At 34.0% G+C, this 21,755-nt stretch overlaps 1 protein-coding gene across 1 annotated transcript in view; it reads right to left on the bottom strand.

Moving 5' to 3' along the window:
* The window catches only part of LOC138318234 (uncharacterized), a 48,478-nt gene extending 26,772 nt beyond the window's left edge, over positions 1-21,706 (bottom strand). The window contains exons 1-6 of the mRNA XM_069260432.1: positions 21,532-21,706; positions 17,734-17,858; positions 17,245-17,372; positions 12,230-12,370; positions 11,903-11,998; positions 1,208-1,322 (exon numbers count right to left, since the gene is read on the bottom strand). Coding sequence (XP_069116533.1) covers positions 1,208-1,322; positions 11,903-11,998; positions 12,230-12,370; positions 17,245-17,372; positions 17,734-17,858; positions 21,532-21,566 — 640 coding nt within the window. The 5' untranslated portion in view covers positions 21,567-21,706. The remainder of the gene's footprint in view (positions 1-1,207; positions 1,323-11,902; positions 11,999-12,229; positions 12,371-17,244; positions 17,373-17,733; positions 17,859-21,531) is intronic.
* Positions 21,707-21,755: the final 49 nt, after the last annotated feature.

The raw sequence follows: 21,755 nt of genomic DNA, 5'->3' as shown, positions 1-21,755 counted from the left end.
AAAAAAGCACAAAAAGTGAAAACCTAAAAATAGCAAAAGGCACTACTAGACCATAAGAACAATGTGTCTATGAAGTTTCATGGAAATATCTCTGCTGGTTTTAGAGTTGTGCTCCGGAAACGATTCTTACACAAAAATCTGCCATTTTCAGCAATGTTTCCATGGTAACAGAAAAAGAGTACAAAAAGTGAAAACCTTAAAATAGCAAAAGGCACTACTAGACCATAAGACTAATGTGCCTATGGAGTTCCGTGCATATATCTCAACCGGTTTTCCAGTTATGCTACGGAAACGAACCTGGTACAAAAATATGATATTTTCAGCAATGTTTCCATGGTTATGGAAAAGTGCAAAAAAACGATTCTTACACAAAAATCTGCCATTTTCAGCAATGTTTCCATGGTTACAGGAAAAAGTACAAAAAGTGAAAACCTTAAAATAGCAAAAGGCACTACAAGACCATAAGACCAATGTGTCTATGAAGTTTCGTGGAAATACCTCTTCTGGTTTTAGGGTTATGCTCCGGAAACGAACCTGGTACAAAAATATGATATTTTCAGCAATGTTTCCATGGTTACGGAAAAAATGCAAAAAATGAAAACCTAAAAATAGCAAAAGGCACTACTAGACCATAAGACCAATCTGTGTATGAAGTTTCGTGGAAATATCTCTACTGGTTTTAGAGTTATGCTCCGGAAACCATTCGTACGGACGGACGGACGGACGGACGGACGGACGGAACCCATTTGTATATCCCCCGCCCAACGAATCCCCCGCCAACTTCGTTGGGCGGGGGATAAAAACAAAAATAAATCCAATAATTCAAGACTTTGGTTTGGTTGTTTTGTCAATAGACCTTGTTATGTGATAATGGTAGAGCATGTTTGTCAAACATTCACCTCCGGGTAGCGAGACCAAATCCCAAATGGAGCAGATGCCAGGTACTGATAGCTGGTTGGTGTTTTTTTTACTCTGGGTACTCTGGGTACTCTGGGTCCTTAAATGACTGTGAATAGGATGTGAAACCAATCAAACCATAGTGATGGTCGACTTTGACACTAATGGTAATAACATTATTGTACTAATACATATAGGTATTAAACCTTGACTCAAAAAGGCTACAGGTATAATGTCAGACACCTAAAATAATCAAAAATCACAAAATGAATGCTCCACGAATATGTAATACAGGCTTTTGAATACTTACTATCACGTAGTAAAATGTTTTCTGGCTTAAGGTCTGCATGAATAACATTTTGTTGGCGAAGAAATCCCAAGGTTGATAAAAGTCGAACAGCAATTTTCCTTATGCTGGGTATGACCTGTAACCAATTTTAATCATTTTTTACAAGGAATTATATTACAACATAACATTGTTCTATTGATATGGTATAGGGTGTTAGGATCATTCAATAAAACATCCCAGTCTGATCATTATATTTTTTTAGCCTGTTATATAACTATAAACACAAGTAATTTCAACAAATAAATGTGTGATGGATATATATCAACACCAAGGATTTCGTACAAAAATGGCTTATAACATTGTTTAACATCTTTTGGATGGACATTTAGGACACAGCCACCCCATTTATTCACAAGTAATATTAGTAATAAATTCAGGTGTATTTGAGTTAGTTTATATGTACCGTATTCGACCCAATAAGCGCCCAGGGCGCTTAAAAAATTGATAACAAGAGGCCCATGGGCCTTAACAGTCACCTGAGTTCAGATACAGAATGAAACAAAGACAAGCATATAAACACTATATATTTGCCCATCAGGTCCTTGAAGTCAGTAAGTGATTTTATAAATTTGACTTTTTAATCTATGAAGATTATTTGGTTCCATTAAATCTGTGAATTCAGAAGAAAGATTTTTGAAATGTTATCCATTTTGACCCCTTTTGGCCCCACCCCTCTGGCCCCTGGGGGTCGGCCATGACCAATATGGATATGATGTTAAAATGCTATTTCAGACTAATAATTCTAACCCAGTTTGACTAATTTCCTAAGAAAAATAGGCAAATAATGTTCATCAATGTGTTTTTCCTATACAAACTAAAGTAAACTTGACCCCCTCCCCAGAGGGAAACATGAGACCCCAGGGTCATATTATTCGCAATTTTTGTAAGGGACTTTAAGACCTTTCCATCTATCCAGAGTATTTGATTCTACCAGTTCCAGAATTTCAAGAAGAAGATTTTTGAAGTTTTAGCTTATTTGACCCATTTTGGCCCCGCCCCTAAGGCCCCTGGGGATCAATCATGCAAAAATTTGGTAATAAGATTCAATGGCCATCACATAGGGATAATTCTGACTACAACTGACTAATTTCCTATTATAATGACTAAATAATGCTCAAAAAAATGTGTTTTCCCTATATAAACTACAGTAAACTTAACCCCCTCCCCAGGGGGAAACCTGAGACCTAAGGGTCATATAATTCACAATTTTCATAAAACACCTTAAGACCTGTCCATCTATGACGAGTATTTGATTCTACCATTTCCAGTATTTAAGAAGAAGATTTTTAAAGTTTTAGCCTATTTGCCCCGCCCCTCTGCCCCGAGGGGGTTGACCAGGACCAATATAGATATGATATTAAAATGTTATCTCAGGCTAATAATTCTAAACAAGTTTGACTCATTTCCTATGAAAATTGAGCAAAAAATGCTCATAAATGTGTTTTCCCTATATAAACTATAGTAAACTTGACCCCCTCCCCAGGGGGAAATGTGAGACCCCAGGGTCATATAATTAACATTTTTTGTAAAGGACCTCAAGACCTTTCCATCTATGAAGAGTATGTGATTCTACCATTTCCAGAATTTCAGAAGGAGATTTTTGAAGTTATAGCTTATTTGACCCCTTTTGACCCCACCCCTAAGGCCCCTTGGGGTCAGTCATGGAAAATTGGTTAATAGAATTCAATGACCATCTCATACTGATAATTCTGACAATATTTGACTTGTTTCCTATTGCATATGATCAAATAATACTCAAAAATGTGTTTTCCCTACCTAAACTATTGTAAATTTGACCCCCTTCCAGGGCGAAACCTGAGACCCTAGGGTCATATACTTCACAATTTTTGTAAAGGACCTTAGGACCTTTGTATCTATGAAGAGTATTTAATTCCATCACATCTGTGAGTGGAAGAGAAGATTTTTGAAATTTAAGTCAATTTTACCCCTTTTGGCTCCTCCCATAGCCCCCTGGGGGGTGGGGACCATATAATTCACAATTTTCATTGGCCTTATGCCTTAGAAGGTTTGTGCAAAATTTCATTGAAATTGCTTCAGCAGTTTTGGACAAGAAGTCGAAAATGTAAATGGTTTACGGACAATACATGGAGTAGCACAGCATACGCAATTGATTGAAAAGTACCAACACAAAATACAATTCTTAAAAGTTTAAAAGACAATTACATCAGGTCACACATTTTGCAAGTGATTATCTAAATGTAGGTCACTGTAGATATCAGGTATTGAAACATAACACACTGTCTCAGTTAGATACATTTTACCCAAAGAAGTCCAGATATCATTACTACTAGTGAAGGGAATGGGCTTTTATTTGACTTTTATGTAGGTCAAATATCAATATATAAGTCACAGTGACCTAATTAAGGTATTGCCTTGCTACATTACCCAAAAATAAATTTCTAAGAAATGCCCAACCTTTCTTTGACTAACAGTAAGACATTGTATACTAACACTAAAGTTGTTTTTTCCAATACTAATAAATTTTTGATATATTTGACCAATGTGACCTTGAAACTAAGTGCTTTAAATTTATCCATCATGCATGCTCCATGCCTTAGCTTATATTCAAGTTATTTTGGCATTTCACTCATTAAGAAAATGATTTTCACATATTTGAACTCTTTTACCTTGAAAGTAGAGTTATCCTTTATCCCAGCATACCAAAGGCCTATATTAGGTGTCAAGGTAATTCATTTGAACAAACCTGGTAGCCTTTCACTCAAGCACGCTTCAGGCCTTAACTATTGATTAGAAGTGGTTTAAAGATTTTAGCCTATCTCACTCGTGACCTTGACCTTCATTCAAGGTCATTCATTTGAACAGACATGCATGTGGTATTCCTTTACCTTACTTTCCATGCCACAGACCCAGTAGCTAGGCCTCTCAGTTATTGATTATGTGGGCTTTTTCGGTTATTGAGAAGAAGGCATTTGAATGAAAAGTTTACGCACACAGACGGGGCACTATGGATGAAGCACAATAACTGTAGGTTATTGTGACCGTTAGCTACATACTGGGAAAAATAGGGACATTTTCCATTGGGAATCGGGGCCCTACATTGGTCCCGAAATGTACTACAGAATATAAAGGCCCTTGATGATCCACAGCCAATACAAAGCAATCAATAATTTAAGAGCACATTAGCACAAACATTTATCACTGGATTCCTCATCATCTGCATCAGTATCCAAGTGTACCTGTTGACTTGTACACTATATTACCATACAAATAGAGAACAGATATCTCCAGGAAGCTAGTAGTACAAACTCCTAAATACTCCTCCAGTGACAAGGATATAGGAACACCTGAGTCAGATTTCATTTCAAACACATTTCACGGAAGAATGGAAAAGGAGGAAATTAATTCATACAAAAAGACATAAGTCCTAAGCTGAATGCACGGCAATGATCCTCTTTAGTTACCCATTTAATTATCTGCATCAAGTGAAACATCTTAATACAGATTATCAAAACAGTAAATGAGGGTCATTGAGTACAAAAGCATGAAAATGCTTGCATATCCCTTGGTTTATAGTGTGCCATAAACATCTGCTGATCAACTTCTAGAATATCTACCCCTATGACATACTAAACCTCTGTCTGCTAATGGTGTATAAGTTGGACAATGACAAAGTGTTGCGTCAGGTCACTCGGTACAAAGGCATGTTGTACGACACTTGTTCAAAGTACAATAATCTCAAATTCTAACTAAATATCTCTGGGAATTCCATGCATTATTCCATGTGGTGGGAGCCAAATGTGTAAGAGAATCTTTTAGACATTTTAAAAAGTTGTAAGCCAGCTGTCATTGATCCATCAGCTTTAATGATATTCAAATGTACTAAGTGACTGCAACAATTATAAGCCTCATTAAATGTTTATCACCAATATCTAATATTGAATTGAAAGTCAATCTCTGATTCATGTTGTGATCTGTTGCTCCTTATCTGTTACTGTCTTCTTAACAACAACTTTATATAGCATGCATATTCAATAATTTCTGGAATTCTGAAGCAGCTGTCATTGAATCTGCTTTACAGAGTTCAGCATGTACAGAATTGTTGCCATCCATTTTATTTCATTGTGATCTGCATAGTGATACACTGTAGTTGAATCTAAATAAATGTCCCCCACGGTATATGAAGCTATGATATAGGAGATTTTTCCTCTTATCTATGAGCATACTACTGGTTTATCCCATGCAATACACACTAATATCGACTGAGGTTGTCTTACATGGCTACTCATACAAACTTGTGATATCACTGAGTCAACAAAATTACTATTTTTTGGTAAACTTCAACAAAATAATATTTTATTGATAAAATTTAACAAAATTACTATTTTCAAGTTGAAATTTTAACATTATTTTAAGAAACTAAGCTGGTTTTTTGTTACCATAGAACACAAACAACGGAATTTGTGTTAAATATATCACACAATTTTCATGTATTGAGAATTGATTTACAGTTGCCATTTTCTCAAAACTTTTTTTCAAAATGGGAGGATATCATAATTGTAAAATTGTAATAAAAAGGTTAGGTATGAGAGTGAAGAGACTCAGAGGGCCTGTATTGCTCACCTGGTTTATTTACAAAACTTCTCAGCCCCATCATTTTGTATAATTTTGAATCCCCACCCCATAAGCTAGAAGAATTGAGCCAACACTGTCCTTCTTGTTGACGTTCTGTAGCTATAAGTTCCATAATCTTGACTTGGATACCTCTCAGTTAGCAGGGCAAGCTACAAATGCAATATGAGTGCTATCCAATGCCAGTGGTTTTTTTCATTTACTATTTTCAACAGCCCATGCCTTTTCAATTGGGAAAATAACTCGGAATTTGGAAAAAAACGGGAAAAATTTCAGGGGTGACTAAAAAAATTTCAAAATTACTTGCCACGGGCAAGTAGAGTCCAATAATTCACTTGCAATTGCCAAAATTAAATTCCACTTGGACATACAGATTATCAAAACAGTAAATGAGGGTCATTGAGTACAAAAGCATGAAAATGCTTGCATATCCCTTGGTTTATAGTGTGCCATAAACATCTGCTGATCACCTTCTAGAATATCTACCCCTATGACATACTAAACCTCTGTCTGCTAATGGTGTATAAGTTGGACAATGACAAAGTGTTGCGTCAGGTCACTCGGTACAAAGGCATGTTGTACGACACTTGTTCAAAGTACAATAATCTCAAATTCTAACTAAATATCTCTGGGAATTCCATGCATTATTCCATGTGGTGGGAGCCAAATGTGTAAGAGAATCTTTTAGATATTTTAAAAAGTTGTAAGCCAGCTGTCATTGATCCATCAGCTTTAATGATATTCAAATGTACTAAGTGACTGCAACAATTATAAAGCCTCATTAAATGTTTATCACCAATATCTAATATTGAATTGAAAGTCAATCTCTGATTCATGTTGTGATCTGTTGCTCCTTATCTGTTACTGTCTTCTTAACAACAACTTTATATAGCATGCATATTCAATAATTTCTGGAATTCTGAAGCAGCTGTCATTGAATCTGCTTTACAGAGTTCAGCATGTACAGAATTGTTGCCATCCATTTTATTTCATTGTGATCTGCATAGTGATACACTGTAGTTGAATCTAAATAAATGTCCCCCACTGTATATGAAGCTATGATATAGGAGATTTTTCCTCTTATCTATGAGCATACTACTGGTTTATCCCATGCAATACACACTAATATCGACTGAGGTTGTCTTAAATGGCTACTCATACAAACTTGTGATATCACTGAGTCAACAAAATTACTATTTTTTGGTAAACTTCAACAAAATAATATTTTATTGATAAAATTTAACAAAATTACTATTTTCAAGTTGAAATTTTAACATTATTTTAAGAAACTAAGCTGGTTTTTTGTTACCATAGAACACAAACAACGGAATTTGTGTTAAATATATCACACAATTTTCATGTATTGAGAATTGATTTACAGTTGCCATTTTCTCAAAACTTTTTTTCAAAATGGGAGGATATCATAATTGTAAAATTGTAATAAAAAGGTTAGGTATGAGAGTGAAGAGACTCAGAGGGCCTGTATTGCTCACCTGGTTTATTTACAAAACTTCTCAGCCCCATCATTTTGTATAATTTTGAATCCCCTCCCCATTAGCTAGAAGAATTGAGCCAACACTGTCCTTCTTGTTGAGGTTCTGTAGCTATAAGTTCCATAATCTTGACTTGGATACCTCTCAGTTAGCAGGGCAAGCTACAAATGCAATATGAGTGCTATCCAATGCCAGTGGTTTTTTTCATTTACTATTTTCAACAGCCCATGCCTTTTCAATTGGGAAAATAACTCGGAATTTGGAAAAAAACGGGAAAAATTTCAGGGGTGTAAAAAAAATTTCAAAATTACTTGCCACGGGCAAGTAGAGTCCAATAATTCACTTGCAATTGCCAAAATTAAATTCCACTTGCCCCCCAAAATACCATATTTTTATCGCAGTACTGTACTTACTGGAAAATTGAAAATCAAAAAATTTAGAATGATCTAATAAACATTTCTAATGCTATTTCACAAGATATTTTCCTTCCATTATTAGAAGAAAAATAAAACAATTAAATTGCAGCACTATTTGCATATTTAAAACTTTTTTTTTCGTTTCTCTATTAATTTTTTTTCTTCTAAATTCCTGAATTCCGGAAACCGGATTCCGGCTCCATTATTAGATCCCAAGTACTACTTCCTACCATGAACAGATATCGTTTTTACACAGAAAAACTCCTTGATTATGTCGAAAAAAAATAATTAGACGACTAATTATGTAAGTTAACTCTGGAAATATTGTTATATAACTTAAACGCTGTTAACTATTATTTTTATCAGCTTGAATGTCTGTAAAACCGTCTCTGAATTGAAGGTGCACCTAGCGACCTAGTTATGCTCATTTCGATTTTGTTTTCATTTTGTGAAATAAAAATTGTTTCTAATCCCAAATTATTTGTTTAAGTAATGTATATTATCTTTACACATTTTAGGAACGAAAATCTGGTACAAATTATCAAAACAGATGTCACTGCATTTTATCAGTTTTATTCGAAAATTTGACTTCAAATACAGTTTTATTGGAAAATTTGACTTCAAATACAGTTTTATTGGAAAATTTGACTTCAAAATTGGGAAAATAAGGCATTTTTTGGCTAGAGGAAACAGCCGAAGTTCGGCTATAGATTTGACCAAAAAAACCACTGAATGCATAGTTACAAAAAAGTTGTTGATATGAAAATATCCCAATTAACACCTTTTGACACCATCCCTTAGGCTCCCAGGGGGTCAGATCCACTATTTGTATTGAATCCCGATTAGGCCAGTCCATAATTAAGGATGCTACTATTGCAATATGAGTGCTATCCAATATAAATGCTTAGTTTCAAAGAAGTCAATTATATGGAATTAACCAAATTGACACTTTTGGTCCCGTTCCTCTGGCATCCAGGGGGTCAGCCCCACAATTTATACAATTTTAAATACCCAACCTAAAAGGATGCTACAAATACAATATGAGTGTTGTACCATGCTTAGTTTCAGAGAAGTAGTCGTTTATATGGAAATAGCCAAATTGATCCCTTTTGGTCCCACTTCTCCGGCCCCTAGGGGGTCAGCCCAACCATTTGTACAATTTTCTGCAGGTGAGCTATATATATTAATATATACATTCTTATTTTTTTCTTTGTTCCAAATATGTACGAAATGATATCTAATGACCATTAGTTAATCACGGACTAGGCAGAGGACATGCAGAATTCATTATCAGCAGTATACTTAAAATATTGATTGTTTCACAACAAATAATCTAAATCTGATTCAATGGACAGTTAAGCCCCAGGCCTGTATATAACTTGTTTAATTAATATAGCAATCAAATATCAAAATAACACAAAAATTATAGAACTAGATATTTTTCATTCTACACCAGGCATGGTATACTATATATGGTATTGTCTATTTGCGCTAGTCAGCAGGTCCCTGTCCCAATTCACTTTTTCATTAAAACTGGTCACACTTTCCAACTCATAAACGTTTCCCACTGGAATATCTGCACTGATGTGGTCTTCGATTGTAACTATAGATATGGTATGTGCTCATTTTTAAAAGATTTATAATTCCCATACCATCATGTAATGAGGTCAGATGTGTTAACTTTTTTTCTGTAGGCAATTCAACCAAACATATAATAGTTAAATTGGTGTTAAAACAGCAAAAGCAGAAACAAACTGAATGAAGACCATAAAAGCCAACATTTTGCACTTTGAGTTTATATCAAGAATTTAGTTTTGTTTTAAAAATCAAACAAACATTTTACACATAACAGTGTAATGACTTGACCATTAGTATATCATGTGAGAATGAATAAACTTACCTGGCTGGTCTATTATATATTTTGGCCAGTAACGAATTAATCTCAATGGGTCCTAGTGGAGCAATGCCCTAGTGTTCAATCCATGGCCAGGCACAATTTATTTATTATGCTTCTTAGGTAATTAATTATTTCAAGCATAATAATGCATGTATATATCATTTATGTACAGAACAAACAAAACAATAGTTCTTTTAATATCTACTTAACCTCTCAAAATAAGTAAACTTTACGTTCTGTTTTTTCTCGATGAAACTGCTATATTTGTATGTAAGACAAATAATATTTGGTAGCAAGTTGAGTCTTCAATACCTCGTGGGTAAGCCTTACATATATAGAACAGGTCTGACAAAATGTATATAAACATGTAGATAAGGTCATGTCATCATTTATAAATTTCATCAATTTAAGGAAATGAATATAAATAACTTGTACATTTTCTGTCATTTGTAAATTAAGTTTTGATGTTCACCTCATTGTTTGTGATTTGCATTTGTGACTTGATACAAACTAGAATTTGTTTGTAATAGATGGGTATGATGATGATGCCATGTTATCAAGACTTGAGTCTGATGGTTTATCATTTTGACTTACACAATTATTATATAAGATTAAGATGTCCCGACATATTATTACAAGCCCTCCACCTCTGGGTCGTGAGTTCAAATCTTCAGTGTGGAGCAGTTGCCAGGCACTGACTGTAGGCCGCTAGTATTTCTCCATGTACGTCAACTTTCTCATCCACCTACTGAACCTGGCACATCCTTAAATGACTCTGGCTGTTAATAGGACGTTAAAGAAATCAAACCATGTGTGTCAATTGTATTGTACTTGTTCATGCGCTTAAATCTATACAAGAATTCAATAGAGGTGGATGTGTCACATGCACAGCAGTTTAAAACAATGCAAAGAAACATACTGTATTTTCCCTATTAAGAGTGTCTCCTCCAATAAGGGCTTCCCATAATTTTGCTGGAATAAAACTAATTTCATACAATTTTTGTTGCAAATAGTATGAAATACTGTTTCACATCAGTCTGATGCTTAACACATCAATATCACCTTGTATAAAAACTTATTTATTGCATTAAGCAACTGACATGTTTGCCGAATGTTTATGCATAGAAACAGAAAGATTCCCATGTTAAAATCAAAATGTGTCACTTGAATGTCTCACACACATGTGTAAATGAACAACATTTTAGCAATGTCTATACAGGTTTTATGAATACTTACTGTATATCTATAATGATAAAGGTTCCCAAATAACAGGAATGTTATCATTTCTAAGTGTTTTATTGTGTTTCTAAGCGTTTTATTGTGTTTCTAAGCGCCTTATTGTGTGTGTTTTTCTTTCTTTGTCAGTATTTCCCATCTGGCACAAATTAAAAACGAAAGTAGCGATCGAAAGCACTGTCTGCCATTTTGTGTATGCATGATAAACAAACAGGCTACCAAGAAATGCCAAAACTATGTGATAAAAACAAAAGTTGGCTAGTCTATTTAAAAAAAATATAAAAACAAAATCAAAATGACTATATAGTCAGTTTCAGAAAAATAGCAAAAAATTCTCAAATAACTGCGCCTATATTCTAGAATATCTACCTCATATATATGATATCAATATCATACTAAACCTTTGTCTTCTAATGGTATAATTGGACAGTGACAAAGTGTTGCGACGGGTCACTCTGTACAAAGGCATGTTGCACAACACTTGTTTTAAGTACAATACACAATGTAATCTCAAATTCTAACTAAATATCTCTGGGAATTCCCTGCATTATTCCATGTGATGGGAGCCAAATGTGTAAAAGAATATTTCAGACATTTTAAAAAGTTGTAACCAGCTGTCATAGGGCCATCAGCTTTAATGATATTCAAATGTACTAAGTGACTTTAACAATTATAAGCCTCATTAAATGTTTATCACCAATATCTAATATCAAATTGAAAGTCAATCTCTGATTCATGTTGTGATCTGTTGCTCCTTATCTGTTACGGTCTTCTTTACAACAATTTTATATAGCATGCATATTCAATAATTTCTGGAATTCTGAAGCAGCTCTCATCGAATCTGCTTTACATTATTTATTATATTTTATATAATTTATATTTTCACTGTCAAATGTTGCATTCCGATTGGTCAAAAGCGGGTGAAAATATCAAAATTGATATTTTCACTAGAGTGAAGTATATCGCTTTGATGTTAACCTTCAAAATGGTTATAAATAATTACCTTTAGGGCTGGTATATCGTGAAATATATCTGTCAGAGAGAGTGGCACCAAAGGTCTGAAGACAATACAGTAGTGGTCATCAAATGTGAAGGTATTCTGCAATCACAGATAACAAGGAATGACTCAATATGAATAAATGACATAATTTTATCACTGAAACAATGTGCTTACAACTATAATGGATTTACATAGAGTGACAATTTGTATGTTTTTTTATTATCATTTCTTCACCATAGTGAGCTTTCATCAGTAACAGTAATCCTAATTCAAGGTGGGGGTACAACAAACCTATTATGTTTAAAATGTTACTACTATACTGATGCCTACCAAATAGTGGACAGTGTTAGAGTTTCCCCAGGGGTCGGCCAGGGCCAGCCTCCACAAACAGTGGGTCTCCTGGGCACCGAGTTGGTAGCGACTGGCATGTAACACCTTAACAACGACATGTTTCTTGTGGCAGAACATATCCTGAAATATATCAGATGTATGATACTATATACAGCATTAAAAGATTACATTGTATTAACATATTCACCCCTAATGACACATTTAGATTCTTCTCAATCAATGACTTGACCAATTCATTATGAAATTTCAGGGGTGAAAATTAGTTAAGTTGCATAATATAATCGATCCCACTATCAGATGAAATAATGTTAAAAGATATATGTGTTTCCCTTGGAAACTAGAAGACTAACATCAAGGTAATGCGTTCTTTGATGAAAATATTATTATTGGTATAGCAATGCATTACTTATAGAATTTATATAGTAAACAGATACTCGAAAATGCCTTTTCTTTTTCGTACTTTTTTCAATATTTTAGATATCAACGATTAATCAAAGTACTGAAAGTACTAAATGGCTCGGTCTCAATATTAGGAGGAATATATTTCTAAGGTCAATACTACTGTAGTTTTGTACAATAAGAAATAAATTTGGCTGGTGTTCCTTCCAGTTTGGACTTTTGAGGATTCCTTGGACACCAAGGTGTAAAATAAGAGACACATACTAAAATCTTGGAAGCCCATTCTAATATTTCCTATGATGTTATATGTCAAATGATTTTATAACACCTTTAGCATTTTCCTTGTTAATTTGATGTTAATGAAAATATCCATTCTTAATGACTATTGTCATCAAGTTCCTGGGACCACAGTATCAGTTAACAAGTATTGTTTTGCAGCAGAGAAAGACAAGGGGCATACTTTTCTATGCCAAAATGTCTTAAATATAGAATATGTCTGTCCTCTAGAAGACTTATCAATATCACCATGTGATTTTTTGAATAAATTGGTCAATTGGTATACTTTTAACAAGTTTTGTAATTATTCTTTTGTAAAACAGCAAGTTGATTGATATACATTGTATCCGAACTTCAATTCAAACCGGATAACTTGTTAGCTCACCATAGACCATGAAATTGTTTGTACACTTTCTTAACTTCAGGATCGTTTTACAAAATTACAAATGAATTTTTCTACAACATTTTTTATTTTCAAATCCCCATACCTCTGATGAGTAAAATAAAACTGTCATTACAAGTGAATCAAATATTTTCAGTTTAAGATGAACAGGAAGAGATACATTCCTTTATTTCTTATAAACAGCAAACACCGATTTAATTGTTTGTTCAGCAGGTTTTTCCCCTTTCTTTAAAAACGCTACCACTAACATTATTGTCTGTACCTAGATATGTAAACAATTCTTATAAATCTAATTCTGTATTCCATAACATCAACTGGTGTTGTGGTACCGATTTACGTCTTGAGAATATCACAATTTTTATCTTTCTGATATTAAGTTCTAATTTCCATGTTATGCAATATTGTTAAAATTCATGTAACACTTGTTGTAGACCATCAGATATTTCTGATATCATAACAGTGTTATTGGCAAATAGTATGATAAAAAGTTTGGGATACATTCCAATATCATATACCGTAAAAACTGGTTTAATTTTGCGCAGGTAATTTTTAGGGCTGAAAATGCTTAAAAAATCTACTATCAGTATATTTTGCGCATCAACAAAATGGGGAAAACAATGTCCAGGGAGTCCCAAAACCGATGTATGAAGGTGACAATTTCAATGCAAAATATTCCCCATAAATGCTTGACAACTTGCACAAAAAGTGTTGTATTTAGAAGAAATAACATATGAAAACCGCATTGTGTTTGTTTTCTTTTATTGGTCACCGTAACCTGAAACTGAAATATCTGGCAGATGTCCAAAACATTGGCGGTCTGGTCCGCCGTACTCCGTGCACATGTCAATTTTTTGAGATATTACACATGAATAGTAATCAGGAATATTTGAAAAGAGTAGAATATATTTACTTAAATTGACACAATAAGTAATTAGTGTGTTTGAGATCATTAACAATCAACAGCAACCAGCAAGCGGATACGTAGTTAAGCTTGCAACAATCACAGTGTGCATAATTTGTCAAGATTTGTAGGACAAAATATTCTTTTCCACCAGGTAAGATTCTAAGTCATAAAGGTAGATTGAAAAAAGGAAGGGAGATAAAATAACCAGATAAATATTTGTTGCGGGATCAGACTGGGTTGATTATCGGCGATCAGGTAGCTCAGTCAGAAGAGCTACATTTTCTTCTCTCCTGTTACAGAATTGGCACCCAACTAAATAACCAACGGTTGTGGTGTTTGAAAGGGTCTCGTATGTATTCAAAAAAAGAGGGAGGAGTGTAGCGGGACTGGACTGGGTCGATTATCGATGACCAGGTAGTTCAGTCGGTAGAGCACTCAGCTAGTGTTCGGAGAGTCCCGGGATCGAATCCCGGTCTTGCCGCTACATTTTCTCCTCTCCTGTTACATATGGTACCATGCATGTAGATATTCAAGGTAAATCAATAATGTTCGCTGATCTTGCAGAATTGCCTTACAGTGTTATAATGAATGCAGTAAATGTATGTTTCATTGGTGTGATTGATTTAAAGGCAGTTCATGTGGTGACCAAAAAAAAAGGTAAAATCAATACTTTCAGAGTGATCAGGGAACATTGATAGTCAAGGCGGGGAAAACATAAGACGACCTGTGTTATACAAATAATGTTTAATTGATTTTCATTAAATTGTCTCGAAGGTGATGATTAGTGTGTTATGAACGATAAGCTTAATATGTTTTTGACAAAAAGTATTAACAGCTAATGTCATATTGTGTTTTAAATTTAAATAATCTTTTATTTATTCATTTCAATTCAAGCATGTACATGTCATAGAATATTAACAAATATCAGGTATATGCTTAAATCATATTACAGTTAAATTCAGAATAAGGAATTTGAAGATGTTGATAGTAATTATTTTCGGATTGAAAATCATTACAATATTAAGCTTCCACAGTTGAAAATTACTTCTTTTTGTTCACACAATTCTTCTCCTAGGCTGTTTCCAGTTGAAATGATACATGCATGCTGACATTCTGTAAAACATAAGGAAACAATAAATGTATTAACAGAGTAATTACTGAAAAGGCTAATATCATATAATTAAACATTTTAATCATAAATAGCAATACCAGCATAGAGGAAATATTATTGAAGTTTAATTCCCGCTGTTCTTCAGTCCTCCTGTTCTTACATGTAAGAGTTTTGTCCTTCATAAATTGATTGTAATATACAGTCTATAGCCGTTGTTATATAATGTGCACAAAGAAGTATAAATACACACGTATGCATGGGTACAGTGGTAAATTAATAAGTTATACAGAAAATGATGGTGCGTAAAGTCTATTTTGTTGAGTAAAAAGTTAAAAAACTAACATTGTTCACACCCTAAGATGTAATCGCACTAAAAACAGTGATCATGTGGGCATTTGTAAGACTGTGCCAGGTGGTAGAGATTAGTTCCGCTCGAGTGATCACACAATGCAAGTGAGAGTCGGGAATATGTTTATGTAAGTTTTAATTGCTAATCTCTGATGCTTGTTGGTAAAATCAGAGATTTAATACTATTTAAATCTCTGGTAAAATATAACTCAGGATAATTGCTAAACAATTAACAGTTTTCTCTACATTTGTTACAGATTGAAACAGCTTTTTAAGTGCCGTTTTACGGAAGAATTATGAAGAAGAAATCGGCATTTTCGTCGATCTAGTAGTCCAAAAAATATCACTTCGAGTTATATGAACATTCCACATATGATTTATGTCATTTGGCCAAAAATGTATACTTCGTATTACCTAGTTTAATGAATATGCTGTATGTATATGATCAGAACGTCAAGCTCCTGTGGTGAAAATAACTAAAATGTTTTAAAAGTATGGTTTAGTGGTAATCTCTGAACGTGCTTTAGTATATAGATATAATCTGATATTTATACATGTGCTTATAAAATTATCGATAATAATGGATGTGGTAAATATTCATACCTTATTAACTGCCGTTAGTTTTAAGATTACGCCACCTTGGACATTTACAAAATGTTCACCGTCTGTCACGTGCTATTTTATCGGTAGTCCAAGTTTGTCCAAAATTTTGTTAGAGTTGTCTTTCTTCCATTGTGGATTTACACGTACATGTGGCATAACGCAGCCGTGATAAACAAATCTCCATATCGTCCTGAAATATATTTGCTCCCGAACTAATGTGATTCAAAGTGCAAAAATCATTATTGTAACAATTTTAATGTTTGAGGTGAAATATAGATTTCATTTTTTCCGTTGCGGGATAATTGTCACTAGTAGGGACTAAACGCGTGGGGCGAAGCGAAGCATTTTCGGGACGAAACGTCTTCATGTATTGAAAACAACATTTTCAGGACGAAAAGTCTAGATACATTGTACACAATTCAAGTGAAAATTTTCCAATCTAAGATCATTTGGACGATGTATATGGTAAGGATATGAAAGCAGTTATCTACTTTTCCTATTTCAACATTACAGATACGCTTATTTCAGTAACTTTCATACTCAAAATTTGCTATTTAAAATTCCCGGTAAAATCAAAGTTGTTGAATACACTGCCGCTAGGAGCGCTAGTATCTGCGAGCAAGTTCTTAGCCAATCATATTGAGGAAATTGACTGTGAGAGAATTTTGCAACCACGATCACAATGGCGAGGTAACCCTCGCCAAAAATATAAGTATATTTGGTAGAAATAAATGCACCAATCTAGTGCTCTTGACTTAAGTTTAAACTTTAAAGTCATCGTTTATGTATTTGACACGAATAAACTTTTATTCAGACATACATGTATTTTGCTATTTTGAAAAACATCTGACTATACTTTTTTGACAAAAAATTGAAAGAATAAGTCAATGAATAATCTGTCCTATTTCCATGGAAACAAAACTTAAGAGCAGAAATGGAAGCATGTATACCTCAGCAAGCAGAAGGATGGCCGACTGGCCACGTCGACTAATCACCTGCCTCACTCTATAACGAGAAGCCATCACCACACCAAGTACAGGGCAAAACTGACCATCATCATTTGTGAACTGACCATATTCTGAATTAATCAAATTAAAGATAATGACAGTGTCCTTCGAATTTAAGTTGTACTTATTTATTAACTGGGCAAAAATTCAGTAAAATAAAACAAAATCAAAGTAGTGTATTACACTACCTATAATGTATGTCACTCATTGAGGTAAATTATTTGTATCAATTCAAATTCAAATAAGTCAAAAATAAAGTTGAGTGACTAAAAACTGGAAGGTCTCCTTGTCATCTTTTAAATTGTGACAATATATTCTTAGGCAATGTATGAATGTATGCCACATTTCTATCTGTGTGTGTGTCATCACTGATAAATTATTCAGCATATCAATATGTTTACATCAACTAGTTAAAACAAACATTGTACATACCATATATGGGAAAGCTGACTTTGTCTGGGTGAGCTATCTGCCGAAAAAGTCTGTGAAGGCCACCTTTAGTATATGCGGACATATGCACCACAGGTGGATCTAAAGGAATATGCTGTCCTTTATGGCTGCAATTAAGAAGTATATATATGGTCAATACTATTACAAATTTCAAAAGGAAGAAATATGCATTATTTATCTATTATGGCCCGGTTGAGAAGACGAGGGCTTCAGGGCATCCAGTAGGATCAAAATCTCAAGGGTCAGTGACCCTTGGCTCTAAAATCCTGAGGGTCAAATCAAATTACTGAGAGTCAAAATATTAAACTTAAAGGTCAATAATTAATTGCGTTAAAATTCAGTTATATTTAGATATTTCTATAAGTCAAATTTTATTACCAATAACATTGATTAATGTTTAAAAAAGTAAATATTGCTATATGTTTCTATACAGTATAGAATAACTAAAGAAATAAAAAACATAAATTGCATGCCTTGTGATACAATCAAGCCGCTTGATTGTATATTGTATCACAACTAAGGCATGCGCAGAACAATGAGGCACTTGTACGCTCTCAACCAGGCCATAAAATGTTTTTAGTACATCACCCTCACAATTTCACTTGTCTTTTAATTGTCAAAATTGTTATTTTATAAACAACATTGCCAAAGCTAGTAAATACCATTACATTGCCTCACAGTTTTTTTTCATTGCCAGAGACTCTAGACTTTGAGAGGAAAGAAGAATACCTTACTAGTAAATATAACCAAAATGATGTATCAAATAGATACATAGGCTTTAACATTCATTTTTCACCCAATGCCATTATGGAATCTGGCTTGATACTGACCCATTTTGTGAATTATTTAGTTAGCTTGGGATATTATCTTTTGCTGTCATTCCATCATGAATAGAAACAATAGTCCCGCACAAATGTTATTTGGTATCACATGGTACGTGAATGATTCCCATTGGAAAAAATTATGTTTTTCCATTGAGAATGGGACTGAAATATGGCTCCAAATATTGCAGGAAAATTACAAAATGGCCTGCTATGCAAAGATGTTTACAGCATTAATGGCCTTTAAATATTCTGAAAGAATTTTCCAAAATCATGCTAAATCCAAAACACAAAACTTCACTGTTGCATTTTAAAACTGAATTTAGACATTTCTTTACCCCCACCACTACTTGTAAGTCTATACCTGGTCGCCATTTTACTCGGTAGTTAAATATTACAGAATGGTAACGGAGAGTAAAATGACCATTTCCAACAAAATTCTTGCAGTATTTTAATTAAAATATTAGGGCTGGATCAATATATCGATGTACCGATAAGTATCGGTTTTTGGCAGCGTATCGAATATCGATACGCAAACATGCTGTATATCCTTGTATCGTTTTAACAACTCAACCAGTTACCTATACTGTTTATAGAAATAGGGAATTCCAAACAAAATTTAATATAAAACATTTTTCAAGTAAGAGCATTTCAATCAAAAGGAAGTGTTTAAAGCATGTGTCACCTAGATGGATTAGAAATGCCTTTTCATATCTAAGAATACAAATTGACAGAAATTAATTAACACAGATGATATCTCGAATCAAATGTTTAGTAGATTTTTTCCAGGTTATAGAATGTTTTATCAAAATAGTCTTTTATTGTCACAATATTCAAAACACAATGGTCAGCTGTATTTGAAAAAGGGGTCCACTGTATCGTCGATACGTATCGAGTATTGTTTCAGAGTATTGTCAATACATATCGTATCGTTTTAGACCTTCCAATACCTAGCCCTTATAAAATATATCATTGTATAAAAATATTTCCAGAATTCATAAAAATTGAAAAAAATACTTGTTTTCATGCATATTAACAACCTTGTTAATATTATCTTTCCACTTCATACAACAAGCTATATTTTGACATACCAGAAGTGACGAAAATTGCAATATGATTTAACCTAGAGTGTACAGCACTGGACATGATTGCTATGGGTCACCTAAAAAATGTGTGATTATTCAGTGGATTTATATTTTTTCATATCACTTATTATAGCTTGACGTGTTCCGTGTTCAGAAAAATTCTGATTCACGCTACTTGTTTCATGACATTCTGGTAAGTTTTTGTTCCGTAATGAAATGTCAAACTTCTGCTCAATTTCAACAGCAAAACTGGCGTAGACTCTTATAGGCTTCCCAGATTAGATGTCAGTATTGCCCATGGCATCAGAAGTTTCTCAATACGAATGTTAATGTAGGGCTGAAACGATTAGTCGAATAATCGGAGGCGATTAGATTAATGAAGCTAATCGCTGATAATCGATTAAAGATTTTATTAATCGTTAATCGTAAAATGCATAGCAAGTGCATTGTAAGCTGACTAAACACTTTGACAGATCATGGATTTCTGAGTAAGCCATTCCGACTGGAGTTTCATCTCTTTATGTACATGTTTTGAACTCAACAAAGCATACATGATGTGAGAAATACTTGTTAAATTACGTCTCTGTGGAAGTTAAAGTCATTAATCAATGAAAAAGTGGATGTCATGAGAAAGCTTCAACACGCTGTTCACCAATTTTCACTAGCGATCGACTCAATGTTGTTGTTATGCACGGAGGCCTAATCGCCGCCGGGACGCTCGGGAGTGGAAGGAGCAGTAATCTTGAACATTTAAATTTTACTATTGGATGTGTTTATCATACAAAAAGAATGTTTTTGTTCATATTCTGATTGAAGATAAGAGTTTTTGATTTATTTTATTTTTTTTATCACGGAAATAAAAAAGTTCATTGACGAAAATTTGGTCATGTCGCTCCGTGGCGATCCAGATTTGGTTGATTAGTCGTACGTGTGAAGGTCACGTCAAAACAGCGGGTTAGCAGACTTGATTTAAACGATGTTACGGAAGACGATACAGGAACGGAATTCGGAGCTTATTTGGGATAAAATACGTTTGTTTTGTCAATACATCTATTCTTATTTGTTGGTAGGCTTATATTATATAAAGCATGTCCTCTGTCATATTGTACAGTAGGTGTTATTATTAGTTGATAACAAAACATGGCGGACGTTTTCAGTAGTCAGTAGTGAAACAATATAGTTGCCTTCAATTCAAATGATTAATCGATTAGTAATCGATTACATGTGACCGAGTAATCGAATACAAAAATTACTAATCGTTTCAGCCCTATGTTAATGTCTAATATTATTGGATTAATATACATGTATGCTGTGATTGCAGAAGATCGTGTAAACAACACAATATGTGTAGCCTACTGTCTTCAACTGTAACTAAAGGGAGGTCATGCATTCCAAAGAATTATTTATAAGTTATTTTTTTAAATAATATAAATTGTTTCAGCATCTAATTTCTAACTAAAGCTTTGGAAATGTCGCCAATCTACCATAGACAAAAATAAAATTGAAAGATTATCAGTAGAAAATCTAACATGTAGCCTAGCCTTTGTCCTGCTGGAGTCTACAGAAACTTTGTAAACGACAGTGCTTTTTTAGTCTTTGTTTACATTTGTGAAGTTCATTCGGTCCTTCTAATAATTTTGGAAAGGGGCGTTCTGGACCAATATTCTAGTGCTCGTGTGTTTAAAAAAGCAGTGTATGTGTGTGCAACATGAATAAACTCAATCATAATGCATAAATAACAACAGGTAGACCCACAACCCCTAGCCTAAAAAATATTGAGCAGAAACACATTACGTTAGGTTCACACGAATTTGGGACTGAAAGGAAAGTGAAAACTCAGTAGATCTACTGCAGATGACATTATAAATGCACACCATATTTCCTTCCTGAAAGCGGAGTCCCTGTCCATGTTTTCTGACAATCTTTAGTCAACTTGAAAGACTTTAAGCGGTCGTTCACATAACTCGTTTTCCCTTTTGATAACCGACAGACAAATCGCCCGCCATTACTGTTGTTTCACTCTCGCGAAGTACCGTTAGACGAGACTGTGCCGAGAAACAGTTCGGCAAAATCCGACATCTTACGGTAAGCTATCCGA

Source organism: Argopecten irradians, chromosome 3 (genome assembly GCF_041381155.1).
Source record: "Argopecten irradians isolate NY chromosome 3, Ai_NY, whole genome shotgun sequence".
NCBI lineage: Eukaryota > Metazoa > Mollusca > Bivalvia > Pectinida > Pectinidae > Argopecten > Argopecten irradians.
The sequence above is the reverse complement of the archived record's forward strand: the minus strand, read 5'-3'. Positions and strand labels throughout refer to the sequence as shown.